Below are 19,074 nucleotides of genomic sequence, written 5' to 3'. Positions count from 1 at the left end.
CCCCTCCGGAGAGCCTGGGAACCCTGCCAGGTTGGCCCTAGACTGATTTTGTGTCCTTCTTACGCCTTTGGGGACAGAGATGGGATGTTCTTTGTGATCTCTACACGTTACTTTTGTTGTTCTTCCCAATTTTGGCTCTGTGGCAAAAACTCTGACTCCTTCGGGCTCCTCCTGGGATGGAGAATTTTACTGAGCTGGGGCTGCCTTTACCCACACAGGCCTGGGGCCTCTCTACTTGCAAACCTTCTTCTGCAGCTTGGCTTGTGCCTGACAGACTTGCCGCATATGAGGTGGGCCCCATGCTTCCAGAATTCCCTGGCAATTCTTCCATCACTTCCCACAGGTGCACACAATGCCACCCCCACTGGGGTACCCACAACAGGGCAAGGGCAAGGGCATGCTCAGCTTGATTCTAAAAACACTGTGTGTTCCTGAACTGTCTGCCATGGAAACGACCAAGGAGGTTTTTAAAAAAACCATGGAGGAAAACCCAGCAAGAATCCTTGGGAATTCAAGCAAGCACTGGGGAAGCTCCTTGTGGGTGGCAGTAGAGAGGAGAAATGAATGAACTGGTAGAAAAGGGGCCTGAGAGACCAAGGAGCAGGCTGTTTTGGAAGATGCTCCAAGCCTGCCTCAGATGTGCCTGCCCGAGATGGAGACGAGTACAGCTGTGGCCCTGGTAACTCAGTAACTTCCCATCATTTGCGAATGCCGCATCTTAGTAGTTTTTTAAAATTTTTGAATAATGCATATTGAATAATAATGTGAGGTGGTACAAAAGGAGGTGTTTATCACGGGAAGAAGGTGAACTTGGCAGCGCCGAATACTCAACGGTGGTGCTCAGGAGCATTCGATTCAAAGTAATAAGTAAGCTTATTAACATGGCTGGGCACTGTCAACATGTCAAGTGTAAATAAGCAGTATCATAGCTGTCACTGGGGCTGAATGAGAAGAAAAAGCCTTATTTCTAATTAACTTTCCCTTTGGGGACATCTGTCAACCTCTACCTCTCTTCTAGTGATATCATTATCTCCTCCTGAGGTCACTCTACGGGAGGATGGGAAGGGCCGGGGGGAGTGTCAGGCCAAGTTCGAGTGGTGGTTCTGTTGTCTGGAACCTGGGCCACTTCCGGCATGTCACTGTTGCATGTCCCCCTTGCACCCAGCTCCGTATCTGTGCAATGGGACAATAAGACTCATCTTGAGGGTGGCTCCGAGGACTAGTGCTGATGTAGGTCAATGCTAGCACACACTGCTCCCCAGGTGGAGCATGTCTTCCCCTGCTCTGATTAAAAACAACAAATCTCTTTTTTTTTTTTTTTTTGAGACGGCCTATTGCCAGGCTGGAGTGCGGTGGCACGATCTTGGCTCACTGCAACCTCTGCCTCCTGGGTTCAACCGATTCTCCTGCCTCAGCTTCCTGAGTAGCTGGGATTACAGGCACACACCATCATGTCCAGCTAATTTTTGTATTTTTAGTAGAGACGGGGTCCTCCCATGTTGGCCAGGATGGTCTCTACCTCTTGAGCTCGTGATTCGCTGGCCTCAGCCTCCCAAAGTACTGGGATTAAGAACAAATCTTAACTCTTCCTTATTCAAGTGCCTCTCCTCTATCATTTTTCTTTTTTATGTAAGAAAATTTTTAGGGACAGGGTCTCTCTCTGTAGCTCAGGGTGAATTGCAGTGTTGTGATCATGGCTAACTGTGACAATACTCCCACCTCAGTCTCCTGAGTAGCTGGGACTACAGGCACACACCACAATGCCTGATTAATTTTTAAATTTTTTGTAGAGATGAGGTATTGCTATGTTGCCCAGGCTAGTCTCAAACTCTTGGCCTCAAGTGATCCTTCCTTCTCGGCCTCCTAAAGTGCTCAGATTACAGGCATGAGCCACTGCACCCAACCTCTTAACATTTTTCTTGACTGAATGATCATTCTTGAATTTGGGATAAATGAGCTGTGTGTATTTGCCCTGAGGGGTAAATATTATAATTCCCACATTATGTGACAAAGATTCTTTGCTTGACCAAACTTTAGTCGGGCTCCCGAATCTTTTCCTAGGCCCATCTGTGCACTTCCTTATAAAATCCAGTTTTAGCAAGAACCCTGCTAAGTTGGTTTAACAAGAACCCCTACCCTCAATATCTGATCTCCCTCAATATCTAATGAGGTTCTTCATGCCCCACCATCATCTGGTTAATATCTGATCACCTGACCCATCTTCAGCAAGAATCCTATTAGGTTGGTTTATTCAGCATTCCCCATGCTTTCCTCTTAGTGATTTTCCATCCACTGACCTCTACCCTGCTCCTTGGGTATAATTTCTCACTTGCCCATGCTATATTTGGACTTGAGCCCAAGCTCTTTCCCCTCCTGCAAAATCTCATTGCTGTGCTCTCTAAACTTACCACAGTGGTTCTGAATAAAGTCTACTTACTGGGCTTTAACAAGTATCAGTGCATAATTTTTTCTTTAACAGTAGATGAGGAAAAGTTGGGGAGAAGCAGTAAGTGACTAGCCCATGGCTATCTCTGAGAAATGAGCAACCCAGTGCCACTAATTGACAAGCACACAAATGAAACTCGATCCTGTTTTCACCTTCTCCATGTTTCACGGTGAATTCCCTACTATCCTAGGCAGATGGCTAAAGGGTCAGGTTAGGCTGGTGGCTGCTGTGGGTACAAATCTATAAACTGTTCTAAAATCTAGCTATTCAAAGTGTGGTCCGTGGATAAGGAAGCTTGTTAGAAAGACCAAATCTGGTCAGGCACGGTGGCTCACGCCTAGCATCCCAGCACTTTGGGAAGCTGAGGAGGGAGGATTGCTTGAGCTCAGAAGCTGAGACAAGCCTGGGCAACATAGTGAGACCTAGTCTCTTTAATAATAAAAAATTAGCCAGGCGTGGTGGCATGTGCCGGTGGTCCCAGCTACTCAGGAGGCTGAGGTGGGAGAATCACTTGAACCTGGGAGGTGGAAGCTGTTGTGAGCTGTTCTCACACCACTGGGCAACAGAGGGAGACCCTGTCTAAAGAAAAAAGAAAGGTCAGATCTCAAATCTCAGATCTGCTGAATGAGAATCTGCTTTTAAACAAGATTCCCAGGTAGTTGTCCTGCATGTTAAAGTTTGAGTACCGCAGCTCTAAAATGCCCATGGAAATGGAATAAGCTGGAGAAAACTGTTTATCAGTACCCTTCTGGCAGTGTGATGGGTTGGGTGGGACGCATACTCTAGAGTTTACAAGAGTTTATTTGATAAGCCATGGGGTGGGGATGGGGGTATAAGCAGCTGTTGTGTGTATGTAAGACCTGATCCCTCTCCCACTACCCCTATATTCAAGTAAAACAGATCTTAGTCCCTAAATTGTGTTCTAATGAGGATGGGTCTGGTTAATTGCAGGCTTTTGTTTTGGGGAGTAGTGCTCACAAGTTGGGATTCTGCAGCCCTAAGGATTCTCCCCTGTTCTTGCCCCTTGTAGGATTCAGCCAACCCCCTCTTAATAAGCATTGAATAAACCTTTAAGACACCATTTGTAGGGGCTCCAATTTATTCTTTACCAAGATGCCATAGGACCCTGAGTCTATCTGGGGAGGTGCAGGTATCCCAGTCAAGCCTGCTTCCAGCAACCCCCTGGATGCTCTTAAATGTGGGATTCCCTATCCCAAGCTTTTGAGTAGGAAGATGGACTTTCAGTCCTGTCCCTTCAGAGACCCTCTCTCTGTTTCTCGTTTTAGCCTCCTTCTTGAGGAGGGTTGGGGGCCATGTGCCCAGGATGCCCCGCAGTCCCCTCTGGGCCCAGGGGCATGCTGGATCACAGAGGGAGCCACCTGCCAGGGGCACCTTCCCCACCCAGGGCACTGCAGAAAGCAGGGATCTTTGGATATATTATGTCAGACACTCACCATTTTCTTCCTCTTTTTGCTGTACTTTAGTGTTAACATACTCTAAAAAAGAATAGGAAAAATTATTAACAGGATACGGTATGGTTAACTAGTTCAGACCTTTTAATCCCTTATAGAATCAATTTAAAAATCACCTCCTAGATAGCTGGGAAGCCTCAGGGTGGAGTGCACGTGTTTTAGGATAAGGGGCTTCCTTGATCTCCAGCAGTTGGACGCCTGCAGCACATGTTCACTGAATATTGATTCCCCTCCCTTCATTCTTATTGTATCTTGCCCACTAGAGTTCAGGTTCTGAGAGGGTGAGATGGGTTTTGTTTACTTTATATCCTGCCTCATATACAGTAGGGATATAGTAAATGTCATTGCATGAACTAAGTATGGGTAACACCATTATCTTCCCTCCTAATTGCAGTGATAAATACTGTTTCCTCTCCTTTCAAAATGCCACAGCACTTAACTCTCTGGCTCAATGTCTTACCTGAGCCTGGAGCCTTGACATTAAATTCCAGAAATAATGCCTTGGCCATTGGCCTCCATTAAGCCTGCTCTGTTCTAAGATGGCCAACAGCATGCTCTCCTTGGTTGGGGGCAGGCTGATTTTGTGCTTCTTACCTTCTCCAGGATGGATGACTAACTTCTATAGATCATTTAAAATCACCATAAACTTTACCTTTCGGAGCAGGCTTCGTGGTGGTTTCTTGTTCTGTTTCTGATTTCGATTTTAAAGATTTTACTGTTAAAAGGCAGAAGAGGGTGGCTATTAATGATTTAAACCTTACATTTTCCAGTGGATTCATACTGGGTATTTGGGGTCTCAGGTTCTTTCTTGGCACCCAAGGCTGGTCAACAGTTTGGGGGAACTGAGGGTGGCGGGTACAGCTGGCATATATAGATGCCCCACTGCACCCCAACCCCTTTGGCTTTGGTAAATCACTCTAGGATTGCAATAAATTAGTGGTCAGAAAATGTAACCCTGTTGTGGGCTTCTAATCTGGTTACCGTGAGGCTAGTTTTGGTCCTCAGGATAGCTGGAAGGGCTGAGGCAGGGTAAGAGGAAGACTTTAGAGGTATCCCTCCTGCTGTAGGAGCCATAGAACCAAGTGGCTCCAAGGCCATGTAGACACACAATGCGGTGTGCCTGTCACTGTACGAAGTAGCGTGTCTGCTCTGTGACCACGAGGTGTGTAATGGGGACTGGATGGGAAATAAGGGGATTGCCTAGGATAGATCTGCTAAGATTTGCAATGGGAAGCTACTGTATATATACATTAGGACTTTTGTAAGTTCTTGATTACCCTTGTTTTCTGTCTTCTGGAACTTTATGATCCCTGTTCCTTTTTCCTCTTTCCCTGGTATTTGTCTTCCTACTCCTAAATGCTAAATACATGTGTGTACATGTGTGTGTACACACACTCACAGACAGATGGACAGATACATACACACCCTACATTCCATTCTTTTTTTTTTGAGACAGAGTCTCACTCTGTTGCCCAGGTTGGAGTGTAGTGGTGCAATCTCTGCTTACTGCAACCTCCACCTCCCAGGTTCGAGTCATTCTCCTGCCTCAGCCTCCTGAGTAGCTGGGATTACAGGCGTGTGTCACCACACCTGGCTACTTTTTGTATTTTTAGTGGAGGCGGGGTTTTGCCATGTTGACCAGGATGGTCTCGAACTCCTGACCTCAGGTGATCCACATGCCTCAGCCTCCCAAAGTGCTGGGATTACAGGCGTGAGCCATCGCGCCCGGCCCCTTCCATTCTTAATAGCAGGGACTAATAGGGCCATGATGAAAAAGCCAAGTGAACTGCTCCACCAGCTTATGGGAGGGTCCTAAATTCAAGATGAACAGGGTACAAAACAAAAACAAAACCTTGTGTGGTGGCCTGTGGCATTAAGAGGACTTTGAACACTTGCTGTATCAATGCCTATTAGTTCTTCAGCAAGAGGCCAGCACTTCTACAGACAAGGAGCTCTCCAATTTCAAGAAAACTCACTGTGCCATGGCATAGTTCTGACTGTTAGGTATAATTTCTTTTCTTAAAATATTTCTGTAGGATTGCATTAGTGTCCTATTCTAGCCCTTCAGTCTGGAGTGTAAGACTCAGGTCTTGGTTTTGTGTGACAGATTGTCAAATATTTAAAGTCAGTTTTTACATCTCAGAGTCATGTGTCTTCCAGACTTAACACCCTTCTTTGCTTCAGCAGTTCTTTGTGTGATGTAGTCTGCAGTTTACTGTCCAGGACATCAGCCTTTCTGCTGAGCCCCCACCAAGCTGCTTTTAGTTCTTAGAGAGTGTGGTATCCCCCAAACTGAACGTGCCATTCCAGGGATGGCACTCCAATGTGGGGCAGAGCAGGATGAAATCCTCTTTACATAACCTTTCAGTTGTATCTGGTTGTGTTAACTTTTCTGGCAGTGACATCAATTATACTATTGAGCTTGTGGTTGAAGAAAGCATCTAACAACAAACAGGGCTTCCTCACTCTGCACTTCTCCAGCCTGCTGTTTTTGGGGGCCTGATAGCAGGATCTAATATCAATGACCAATATCTTTTATCTAGCTAATTCTGGTCCGATGTTCTGCCTGCCAAAATCTTTTAGAATCTGATTATGTTATCATCAGCATTCAACAGCTTCAGGGCATCTATAAGTATAAATATTCCTTCTAAATCTGCATCCAAGCCTATTATAAAAATTTTGTACTGGACAGAGCCCCACGGCTCTCTGCTGGAAACCGGGTCGACTCTGATCTGTGAAACAGTATCTTGGAGTGCTGTTCAATCAGTTACTATTAGTGATGACATCATCTTACAGTAGCACCCACCTAATATATCTCTATTTTGTGCAGGAACATCAGGAAGCCTTTGGAAATGAAATGTCTCGTGGAATTTCGCCCTATGGGGTTTCCACAGTTCCCTAATCTGATAACCTTGTCAAAAAGTGACCTCAAAGCCAGTATTATGTGATTGGCTTCTATTGATCTTAGGCTGGTTTCTTGTGGTCATTTTGCTCTCAGTATTTGTCCCAGATTGGTCACAGACTCATTTCACCAACTTCCCACAATTCCTCAAAAACCAGAAGCAAGATTAAGCTATTCTCTCACTATGTACACATTCTGGAGTATATTTTATCCAGATCAGGAGACAGCAGTTACCATTCTCTTTTGATTTCTTTTCACCAATCTTTAGTTCCTGCTATTTCTCATCTAATTTTGTTGCACTCTTTTCAGTTTGAGGATAATTTTTTTTACAGCGAAGTCAAAATTAAATAGCAATTGAACAACTTGATTTTTCCCTGAATCATTCATCAACACTACACTAAATAGTACTAGCCTGTCTGTCTTGATTTTTTTTGGCTCAATTCTGTTTTAAATGGGCCTCTGTCTTTTGTTGCTGCCTGTATGATCACTATCATTATTATTATGTTTTGGTAAGAATGTTTATCCTGGGATTGATTCAGCTTTCCTGACACTATTCTTAAACTTCACAGCCATTTTCCTGTATTTATTGTTGAGAGCATCCTCATCTTTTTAACCTCTGTATGTGATATTTCAAAATCTGAGTCCACTGAAGGAAACTAACCAGTTTGCACTTCTGAGAGCTTTCAGTCCTCTTCCCCATCTGATATGGTTTGGCTGTGTCCCTACCCAAATCTCATCTTGAATTGTAGCTCTTGTAATTCCCATTTATTGTGGGAGGGACCTGCTGGGAGATAACTGAATCATGGAGGCGGTTTCCCCCATACTGTCCTTGTAGTGATGAATAAGTCTCATGAGACTTGATTATTTTATAAGGGGAAACTTCTTTCCTTTGGTTCTCATTTCTCTCTCTTGGCTGCTGCCATGTAAGACGTGCCTTTCCCTTCTGCCACAATTGTGAGGCCTCCCCAGCCACGTGGAACTTTTTCTTTATAAATTACCCAGTCTCATGTATGTCTTTATCAGCAGCGTGGAAACAGACTAATACACCATCTGACCTCTGCTTACACCTCTGCGTATTCTCAGCCACATTTCTATATACATAATGTCTCTATGTGTACATATTTCTATCTACAGAGCTCCTTTCCTATGAAGACTATTTTTTTTGTAGTAGTATATACCCTTTTATCACCATGATCTGATCTTGAATCAGATGAGGGCTCAACAACAATTCCACAAGTATTTATAAAATATTCATGCTTACTATGTGCCAAGCACTAAGTCTGGAGGATTTCTGTGAGCATGGATGTAATGCTCTGTGTTAGAGTTTCTGGCTGACTTGGTTTATAATCCTGCTGTGTGCCTGGATAGATACATGAGGCCACAACTAGTGTTTCCGGTCCTCCAGAGCGTCTCCTCATATGGATCACAAAACATTTCCTGTGCCTGTTGCAGCCTTTCGGTGTCAGACCTGCCACCCTCTGGAGTCATAGGTCCCAAGGATTTACCTGGGTATGTTTTCCTCCATATTTGGCCAAAGTCCTATTTGTTGAGAAAGGCTGAGCCATGTGGAACACCATTTTTGACTCATTGTGGTTGAACAATCCCATAATAAAATCATGCTTTGGAAGAGGGAGCCTTGAAACCAATTCATCTTAAACTAGAGGTTCTCCAGTTCCTCATCGTTCATGTCCCTGAGCAGCTTCTGGGGATCTGGTTAAGAATGCAGATTCCAGGATGTTTCAGGCAGGGGTTCTGATGAGCACTAGAAAGCTACATTTTCAGTTTTGTGCTTCCTGGTTCCTCTTTGTCGCCCTCTTCAGGCATGTGGCCAGCCTGTGGGCTGGGTCCACAGTGGTGTCAACAGGCTCGAGTCCCCTCTGTTGCATACCCCAGCCTTTTCCCATTACCTTTCTCCTCTCCCACATCCTTTCAAGCTTAGCATTGGCACTTGACTGGCAATTACTCAGTAAATGACTTTCAGAATCCTTCTTATGAATATTTAGATAAATGCTCAGATTTTCTCGGTGGTCATGCTTACTGACTTTGAGATAGTTGCAGTTCTTGAGGCTCTGTGGGAGCACACAGAACTGAAAAAGGTCCCCAGTGAACCGATGTAGCCTGTGGAACACTCCTTGGCACATGCCGGCAGTGTGTGCCTGTCCTCTGCCTCTCCATTCTCTCTTACAGGGTTTCTGCCTCCTAATTTCATTTAACCACCTTGGAGCTACAAAATTTAGCAGCCATGGATAGGGGCAGGGAGGGGAGGTGACGGGGGAATCTAATTTACTGCTGCCATGACTACAGATGTGAAATAAATCTGTGAATCAGTGATGGGTCGATCTCACTAACGCTGGATTTAAATCATTAATAATTGCAAGAAATGCTATTCGGTCTTCCACCCCCAGGGTCCCAGAGTGAGGATTTCGGGGCTTAATTGGCTAGAGGATGAAGACCCTTAATGCAATTTTGCTAGACCCTCTCCTGTGTGTCTGAGCTGTAGCCACGAAGGTTCGCGACATGGATAGTTTTGGTGGATTCTGAATCAGGGCTGGCTTCGACCTCACGCTGAGACTGTCGGAGGTGGGCCCATGTTCCATTTTCCGTTTTCCACATGATTATCTGGATATGGCCTGTCACCCCAGGGAGCCAGTGTATAATCTGGGAAGAAAATGGCCTGTGTCCCTGAGGGAAATTGTGCCTGTGTTCATATAGAACAAGAATAGGAAGATGAATGAAAAACAGGGGAGGAGACGGAAAGTTGGAAGAAGCTATTTGTTTCAGCACTTTGCTGATACTCTTTCTCTGAGGGGGGTCGGGGATGGGAGGAAATGGGAAGCAAGGCTAGGAGAGGAGTTAACAACTTACCCAAAATGAGACCTCAGAGGGCAAGGGAAACAGTAGGATATCATTAGCGTGAGAGGCAATACTCAAGCCACGATATTTCACACGCACAAAATGCTGTAAGACCATTACTCCCCCAGCCCACAGAGCCCAGCTGGGCCTCACCGACAGAGCTCAGCTTTCCTCACCGGCAGTTCCGTCATAGTGCCAGTCCGTTTGACTGGCCTGGCTCCTCCTGTACAATATCAGAAGTGACTCAGAAGACTCTGTGGCAGATTCAGAGATGGGAGAAGGGGTCATGGAAGTCAACGGGACAGTCAAGAAGTTGGTCACTTGAGAGGGGCCAGCGTCTGGGCTCCTGCCAGAGGGGAGAACAGGAAGGTCAACCTCCAGACAGGGGCCAGGTCAGGAACCCCACCTAAGGCACGCTAGGGGTTGAAGGGTTGCTCTTGACGTCCAGACCCAGGTGATGGACGTCTCGAGGTTTGAAGAGACGAGCTGTGAATCATGAAAAATAGGCCAGTGTGTCACTCTGGGCAGCAGAGCCACACATTGCCACTGCTGCTTCACTAAACCATGAGAGGATCTGTGGCTGCCTTCAAAGGCCACTGGGCCAGGTGGTCATAACTGACAGATGTTCCAGAACATTCTTCTTCTTTCCTGGCTCACAACCCTGCTTATTCTGGTGCCTCTCCTTGCCTCACAGTTGTTTTGGGCAGAGTGGAAAAGATACTGAATTAGATGCTGCAGCAGTTTAAAATTAAGCACTGAGGTCTGTCCCTGCAATCGGCTCACCACAAACACCACCACCATTAAGAAGGCTTTCCGAAGGGCCTGAGGGCAGGGCACTGGGTGTGAGGTGCAGGCTCCACTACCTGGCAGCTTAGGATCAAGAGGGATGACCCTGACACACCAACCCACACTGTGTTCTTTCTCAGGAGTCTCTGGCTTTTAACTAGGGGCAAGAAATTAATTCAAATGAATGAGAGGGGTCTTTGGGGTGTTTTGGCCCTGGAGTTATTTCATGTCAACTGGCCCAGTTGGCAGAGATGGGCACAAGAAAAAAATCCCCAACATATAAATAGGTGGTGACTAGGGTTGGTAGAAAAGGCATAGACTTTGGTGTCAGCTCTTGACATTTGAGCTTAAATGTTGGCTCTTGCAACATAGTGGAGGCACTTGGGGTAAGTTACTTGTTTGCTGTTACTCTTGCAGAGGAAGTAAGTTAGGCCGGTCCCCATCTGCACCAGGGAACTCAGTGTAGGGGTGGGGAGTGGGTTAAGGGCTGGAGTCTGGGTAAGGGCTCAGGCAAAGAGGTGGAGGGAGAGAGCAGAGGCTGTTTGTTCTAGCAGGTGGGTGCCCTGGGAAGGCTCCCTTCAGGGTCTATAGGACTTATAGGCAGATCTTGCAGGTGCCTCTGAGGGACAAGTAGGGGAGCTTGGGTCTGTGCCAGCCCTGCAGGCTGGGGCTGAGCAGCTATGTTCTTAGGACACACCATCAAGAAGGGGCCCCTGGGTAAGTGGCCAGATGTTTGGGTCCTAGGTCAGGTGACCGCAGGGATTAAGTAAACAGGTGGATGCAGGTGAATTCCTTAGGTCCATGCCAACTCTTGTCCTGCTCCAGGCCCCAAGGCCAGGTGAGTACACTCTCCAGGGCCTCAGTCTCTTTATCCTTCTAGCGAGATGATAACTGTCATACCTCACTCACCTGGTGCCCACTGGGACCACAGAGATGATGCCAGTTCTCATGAAAGGACTTAGAAAAGTCAAATCTGCCAAACAAACTTAGAGAGTTATCTCATAATATTGGCTTCTCTGGTCATTTCCACTATCAAGTACATTTCCCCCTATACACTCTCTGTTGTGCCTGCTCCAGGCTGGATCATCGCAGGGCCTTCTGGGGTTCCTGCCAGGGCTCACCTCCCAGGAAGCAGAACCGGGTTCCAGTCGCCTGGGCTGAACACTAGCCCCTTGTTCCATTGTGATGGAGAGGACACAGGGTGGAGACATTGGATCCTGGATCCTGGGGAGTTGGACTGCCCAAGGCCTGCTTCTGTAGTGCTTTAGCAAGGGGGAGGGCCTGGCATGTGCCTGGAGGACCTTCAGTAAATGGGGAAGTGAGAGAGGGAGCCGCTCCAGGCCTGGGGTGGCTGATAGCCTTTCTGTTTATAAGGGACACATGACACGCTTGATCTATACCTGCTATCCTTCCCCAACCCTTGCCTCTCATACATGTGCACGTGTGAATGTAACACTTACTGCCTAAAGGAGTCTGTGGAAGGTTTGGGTTCTCAGCTTTCTCATGTGAAGAATATCCTGGGCCTCTCTGAGAACTTGGAGGCCCAGATCTGGCCCCTGGTGACCCAAGCCTGATGTGGACACCAGGAAGGCCCCCCAGGGCCTCTCTGATCCTCACAGCTCTCCATGGGAACCCACTGGAAACCCCCTCAGCTGAAATATGAACAAAGGGTTGGCTTGGTGTGTGTGTTTGGAATAAAGCTGACCAGGAATCCTGACTCTTGTTCAGGGCATGCTAAGTTTTCTACCTGGTGGTTCGTGGGGTGCAGAATGGAGGATGACACGGATCTGCGGCACTTACTGAGAGTGTGCTGTCTGCTGGCCACTGTTCAGCCTCCTGCTCAGTAAATATACATTTCATCCTCACCAAAACCCCGTGAGGCTGGAACTCTTCCTCTCCCCATTTTACAGATGAAGAAACTGAGGTACAAGGAGATTAAGTGGCTGCTTGGGTGGAGGAGCTGAGTTTCAAACCCAAGCAGTCTGGCTCCAAAACCCCAGTTCTCAATATCTTTAAGGTGGTCACATCACTGTCGGGCCCCTTCACTGCGGCCACATTGCTTCACTTGCTTTGAGTGTCAGCGATTGGGGTGAACGGGGGCCTTTGGAAAGCCACTCCCTCCTTTGTGCATCACCTGCAGTGGAGTTACCTGTCAGAGGCCTTGCAGCGTCCCTGGAGGTGTGCAGCGGGGAATAGAGCTGGAGGGGGGCTGCCTCGCCGGGTCAAGGGACAGCCCTGCGTGGGAGCCCTGTGCCCTCAAGTTGTAACGTATGGGTCCACTACTTGGCAAAACTGGGATTTCATTCCTGCTTCTCGCTGTAACTAAACTGGCCCTGTGCTTTTTTTTAGATCTAGTGGAGATAAATTATCCTTTGGGGAGAAAGTGTAGGGGACAAGACAAAAAGCCAAGGATAAGGCTTATGGACCCCTGCAGCTGGGCACGTAGCAGGCCCAGCGTATTCCACAGAGGCTCACTTATTCCACAGATACTTCATTGACCGTCTAGTGTGTGCCAACTCCTGTCACAGGATTTTAATGAGTATTCACTGAATGAGAATTCAGGCCTTGGAAATATGCCTAAACCTATTCTCTTCCTGGACAGACTGCACCTTCCCTTGGGGACATTCATTCATCTGCTTCCCTGAGAGCACTGCTTGCGAGCCCTTTGCAGTCTCTCCTGGTTGAGACCTTCTCCCCAGGCTCAGACAACCTCTGCCCCTTTCATCTCTAGTGGTTCTGAGCACCCAGGACTCTGATCTTGGGACCCGCCCCTCCCCTGTGAGTGACTGTGTGGCAGAGGCAAGCAGGGTTGTAACTTCTGGGAGCCCCACTAAACTCCTCCTTCCTCCCCTACTCCATGCCACACCCCATCTTGGGTTCTCCAAGGGCTGCTGAAACGTTGTCCCTAAGCAGGAGTTTCCACCTGATTTATCCCAAAAGAAAACTATTACCTTGCATCACGAAGAAGCATGGTTTGTGATGAATAACTTGCCTTGGGTTCTATTGGAAAAAAGAATAAAAAACAATGTTGGCAAAAAAGCATCTTTCTATTTAAAAATGTGTTGTTAAGTACGTGGAGAGGACCCTAGTTATAGAAATTTTCTATTTTTACTTTTCTTTAGTAGTGTCTCTTAATGGTTTCCTTTAAAAATTAGTAGGTTGAAATTTTATAAAATTAGTGAGAACTCAAGAAGATACTTTTCAGGCAATCATGGATTTTGGAAATTCGAGTTTGCTTTGCTTATCTCTATGGTTATCCCAGAAGCCTCCCTCTGTCTCGGGATGAAGGACATCTGTCCAGCAGAGGTGACTGAGGTACAGGGCATATATGTATTTTAAGAATTAATTTTAATTTTAGAGGACCTGCTTGTGTCCCCGTAATCACCTGATTGTTTGCCTTGAGTGATATGGCATCAAGAATTTCTTGTACACTTGGGATAAAGATAAAATATGCCACCAGTTCTGATAATACAAAATGGCAACAGGGGAAGCGATAGAAAAACAAGAACCAGAACATTTTGAATTGGAAAAGGAAATGTGAACACTTCCACTTATCCGTAGCTTACCCATACAACAAAATAGTATTGAGGAATATCCCTTGGTTATTAAAATGATGTCTCTAACAATTAAGCAACATGGGCAAATGGTGAAGTTATAATACTAAGTTACAAAAGTAAAATACTACCTTGTATAGACAGCATGTTTAAAACAGTAAAAACCAAACCACACAACAAGGACCATCACTATCACAAATGCAAACAATGGCAGCAAAGAGACAGAATACAAATCACTTAAGTGTGAATTAGCTTTATTTATATTTGAATGTTCACAGGTTGGGGGATGTCTTTCTACTCTTTACTTTTCAAATTTTTCATTTTTTAAAGAAAGGAACAAGAAGATTTTTTTTGATGTCCCTTTTCTAAAATTAAAATAGGTACACAACTTATTAAAAAGCAGAAACAAATCATGAAAGGAGGAAGGAAGGGAGGAAAGGAGGAGAAGCGACTAGAAGAGGAGAGAAAGTTTGGGAGCCTGTCCTGGCCGTTCTAATGATTTTCTGGGACCTTGGGGTAGTCACATACCCTCTTTCTAGCTCCAAGTTGCTCATCTGTGAAATGGGCAGGAAGAGAAAATGGTTGGGACAATTAAAGGAGATAGAGATTGTGAAATAGACAATATGCACCCTATGCCATCAGACTGTTCCCTAACTTTCACTGGGACAACACACATACAGAAAATAATTCTTTTTTTTTGGGAGCACAGTGGAGGCATCGGCAACCAGCTCTGGGCCTCAGCATCCCCCCGCCCACCAGTGGTTGACTCAAGGTCACAGAGGTGAACGTCCTTGCATGAAAAGTTGGCTGGCTTTCTCATCTCTGCCTTGTTAGTGTCTCTTGCACCTTTCTTCTGAAATTTCCAGAATTGCTAGGTTCCCTGTTGGAAATGGTAGTTGGGACACCAGCTCTCAACTGGAAATGGCAACTGAATTACAGCATTTAGGCCAGACAGCATTTGGAGCTGCTGAGGAAGAGCTAGCAGGGTAAAGAAAATAAAATTCGATGCATTATGTATATCAAAAGATGAGGCAAAAACATGATGAATCAAAATCAATGTACTGTGACATCTCTATACCATTATTTGCCACAAGGCAGAATTTATCATTAGGAATGTCTTGGGTACTAAAAAAACTAAAAAGGGTCTCATTGTGGGGTGGTTTCACTCTACAGTATGTTCTATGGCAGCAGGAGAGCAGTGTAGCCTGGAGGCTCATCTAGCACCTCTCTTCTTGTAAGATTAGAAGAGTATTTTATACTTACAATTGCATAGTACAGGGGAGTTTCAAAGCAGTTTCAGATATGTTACTTCATTTACTTATTGCAACCCACTGTGAGAAAGGTGTTTTTGCACATGGGGAAACTGAAACCTAGAGATGATAAGTGACATGCCCAAGGTCTAGGCCCCACCGTGTGCTGGGTTTTCTGACTTGGACACCACAGCACTCACACCCATGTTGTGCATCCAAAATCTGAACTCCCCCAGCAGGCCAATCAGATGCAGTTAACCAATTATTCACTGGCAGTTGATGCTACATTTATATTCAAGTTGCTCACCTAATTTTACTGGATTTCCCCATAAACTTTGGGAGGAATCAACCCTTTAAGGAAGAGAGGTGGGTGGAGGTTGTTAGTCTGATGTAACCTGATTTGTCCAGGGCTGTGGGAGTCTCCAAAGTTGACCGGCCTGTAGGGTGGATGAGTGGAGGGTGTAGATCCCTCCCAAAGCCTGGTTCATTGTGTCTCATCTTTTGGTTATGTCCATTTCACAAAGCAGGTAATGTGGCTAGGGGTGTGTGGCCAGTCACAAGTCAATGGCAAGGGAATAATAATACATCATGTAATACAATAATACTTACAATGGCCAACACTTTCTTAGGCCTAAAATGCTATGTGCCTGGCATATCTCTTAATGATTTACCTAATTAAATCGCTTTAATCCTCCCACACATCCTATGAGGTAGGGCTAATGCTGTTCCTGTTTACAATGAAGACAACCAAGGCATGGAGAGGTTAAGTCACTTGCCCAAGCTCATGCAACTAGTGAGAGGGAGAGAGCTGACTTTCAAACCTAGGCAGTCAAGCTCCTGAGAGAGAGGAAAATGCGCTCTTCATGACAGACTCTTATCTGCTATTAAGTAGATAAATAAATGGCACTCAGGCACCCCCTTCACTGTCTGCTCCTGTGGCAGACATCACTAGTTGATCACAGCACTCTTTGCTGCTGAGCCCAGACAAGGCCTCAGAATTCTTCTCAATGTCGTTTTCCACTAACCTCTAGTAGTTAATGCATCAGCATGAGAGATAAGCCCATTTGTCATATCTAGGGCTCATTTTATAGATGCCAATTAATTGATAAGTTTAAAAGAATTTGTGTGCACCCATGTATATGTGAGTGTGACTGGCTCTAGGAAGTGAATATGATCACTTGATTCAATTTACATGTACTGAGCATCTGCTATAGGTGAGGAAGGCACTCTTGTTAGTCACTGAGGTTTAACACAAGGGTAAACGAAGTTATATCTTAAGGGTATTAGGAGAATATTCTACATAAATATTGATATATATTTTTTGAAAAGTTAAGAAATTCCTTATAAATTTTTTCTTAATCTGTTTTGTACAATCTGTCTTGAAACCCTAGAATTTCATAAACCAAGACATTCTTTCATGAGCCTTGAAAGGCATTTCAGCATCTCCCTAGTGTTTCTTCAGTGCCTCTCCAATTTTTGTTAGCATGACATTTATTTTCAAAGTGTTTGCTTTATACACAGTTCCATTCGCTTGACAGCATTGTATTTGTCCTACTCCAGTGGGTAATATATTTACTAAGATCCAGCACATAGAGGGGACATGTTAAGAATGCTTGATTCATACCGTGCAAGAGAAAAAGCCCTGAATGCTATTTTTCAGTACTAGAATTACATTTGATACTTGAACAGCAGGGATATTAGGATTCCAAGAGAGAACTTAATGGTAGAGGCACACAGAAAAGAGAGTTTCCCAGCAATAGCGGAATTACTTCTCTAATGCAACAACTAAATTTCCAGGAGGGGAGTAGGAATCAAGGATGGTACATCTGATTTGATGGAGAGGGATGTAACAGTAAAATGCCTGTGTGGCTGCTGATAACACCCAGCTTTTAGGATGTAGGTTGAGTGTAATCAGATTTTTAGGAATTTAAAAATTCAGGCTGCCTAGGATGCTTGCAGTTGGTAGCAGAACCAGAAAATAGAAAAACAGTTTAGTTCTACTTATAGGCCAGAAAAATAGTTTAGTTCTACTTATAGGCCAGCATGAAGATGATGTAGGTGACCTGAACCTTTACATTTCTGTACCTAGTTGAATATGGCCATGCAGTCACAACATCAAGAGAAGACACTGCAGGGACATATGAGCAAAAGCACATTAATCACTGCCAGCAAACAGCACAAGGAGGCTGCTGCCAAATAATAAAAGCCAACATGAGGAAATGCTGCCAGTTGCTGAAACAGTGTTGAAAAAACTTTAGCCCTTGGATGAGAAAAACCACTCTAAAGTCAAATACTTACCCCCAGACTAAAATGATTCCTTTAAGGGGGATGAATGGGTATCCTGAGAAGCATACCAGTGTCTGTTGACCTAGCAACTGAGTGTTGTAGGAATGTATTCCAGGAAATAGAGATCTCTGATAAAACAGTTCACCAAAATGCCATTTTAAAAAAGGAACAAAACATTGGAAGCAATAAATGGTCAATAATAGAAGATTGATTAAAAATATTATAGCTTATCAACACAATACAATGCAATGCAATCATTAAAATGATTAGAAAGCTTAATATATTAAATGTATATAATATTAAATGATATTCATATATGTATAGTGTTTATAATATTTATATAAATATATAAATAAGTGTATCTTTAAAAGGTTACAAACACAATATAAAGCTTGATCCTTTTACAAAAGGGGTGTGTATATGTGTATATATATGTGTATATAAATACATGTATGTGTGTGTGTACATATATAGAATAAGTCTGGGGAAGATACAATCACAAGTGCAGAAAGTGATTATCAAATCTGATAGTCAAGTGGTGGTGATTTTTGCTTTCTTCTTTCTGCTTATATATAGTTTCTTTCTTTCTTTCTTCTCTCTCTTTTTTTTTTTTTTCTTTAAGAGATGAGCATTCTGTCACCCAGGCTGCTCAAAGTCCTGAGCTCAAGTGATCCTCCCATCTCAGCCTCCTGAGTAGCTGGGATCACAGGTGTGTGCCACCACACCCGACTAAATTTTAAAATTTTTTTGTAGAGATGAGGTGTTGCTATGTTGCCCACGCTGGTCTCAAACTTCTGGCTTCACACAATCCTCTTGCCTTGGCCTCCCAAACTGCTGGGATTGCAGGTGTGAGCCACTTCTCCTCGCCTGCTTATATATAGTTTCTAAAGCATCTGCAATGAATATGTATTACTTGTGTAATATGAAAAAGGAAAGATACAAATAATTATTATTATAAACAGATGGTTTATGTTTATGAAGTCTTCCTGCCTGCTTTGTTGGTGCAGTGCTTTGGGGCAAGGCTATTATATTATAGTTGTGAGCAGAACCTGGTCAGTAAATGAGTCTTCCTACCTGTCAGCACCATGGATATGGTTGACAGTTTGTGCTCTGGCTCTGTCTCAGGTTTGTGCTTCTTTCCTGGGCATCCTGGTAAACTACAGCTACCATCCTTTGGGAGGCCCTCCTCCAGATACTCATCCCCTTCCAGATACTCTTCTTCATCCAGACCTTCTTTCCCTTTCAGATACTTTTCCTCCCATAGATGCTCTCCCTCCTCCAGATACTCACCTTCTTTCAGATACTTTTTATACACATTTTCTTTTCCATCCAGATTCTCTTCCTCCTCCAGAGCTGCTTCCTCCTCCAGAATCTCTTCCTTTTCCAGAGCCTTTTCCTCTTCTAGATACCATTCCTTCCCCAGATACTCTTCCAACTCCAGATACCCTTCCTTCCCCAGATACTCCTCCTCCTCAATGTACTCTTCCAACTCCAGATACCCTTCCTTCCCCAGATACTCTTCCTC

At 44.8% G+C, this 19,074-nt stretch overlaps 1 protein-coding gene across 1 annotated transcript in view; it reads right to left on the bottom strand.

The window, feature by feature from the left end:
• The window catches only part of ERICH6B (glutamate rich 6B), a 51,677-nt gene that overhangs the window by 32,305 nt on the left and 298 nt on the right, over positions 1 to 19,074 (bottom strand). The window contains 5 exon segments of the mRNA XM_026454242.1: positions 3,901 to 3,942; positions 4,571 to 4,633; positions 9,850 to 10,019; positions 13,411 to 13,459; positions 18,840 to 19,074. The exon segment at positions 18,840 to 19,074 is cut by the window's right edge and continues 10 nt beyond it. Coding sequence (XP_026310027.1) covers positions 3,901 to 3,942; positions 4,571 to 4,633; positions 9,850 to 10,019; positions 13,411 to 13,459; positions 18,840 to 19,074 — 559 coding nt within the window.

Source organism: Piliocolobus tephrosceles, chromosome X, assembly GCF_002776525.5.
Source record: "Piliocolobus tephrosceles isolate RC106 chromosome X, ASM277652v3, whole genome shotgun sequence".
Taxonomy (NCBI): domain Eukaryota; kingdom Metazoa; phylum Chordata; class Mammalia; order Primates; family Cercopithecidae; genus Piliocolobus; species Piliocolobus tephrosceles.
The sequence above is the reverse complement of the archived record's forward strand: the minus strand, read 5'-3'. Positions and strand labels throughout refer to the sequence as shown.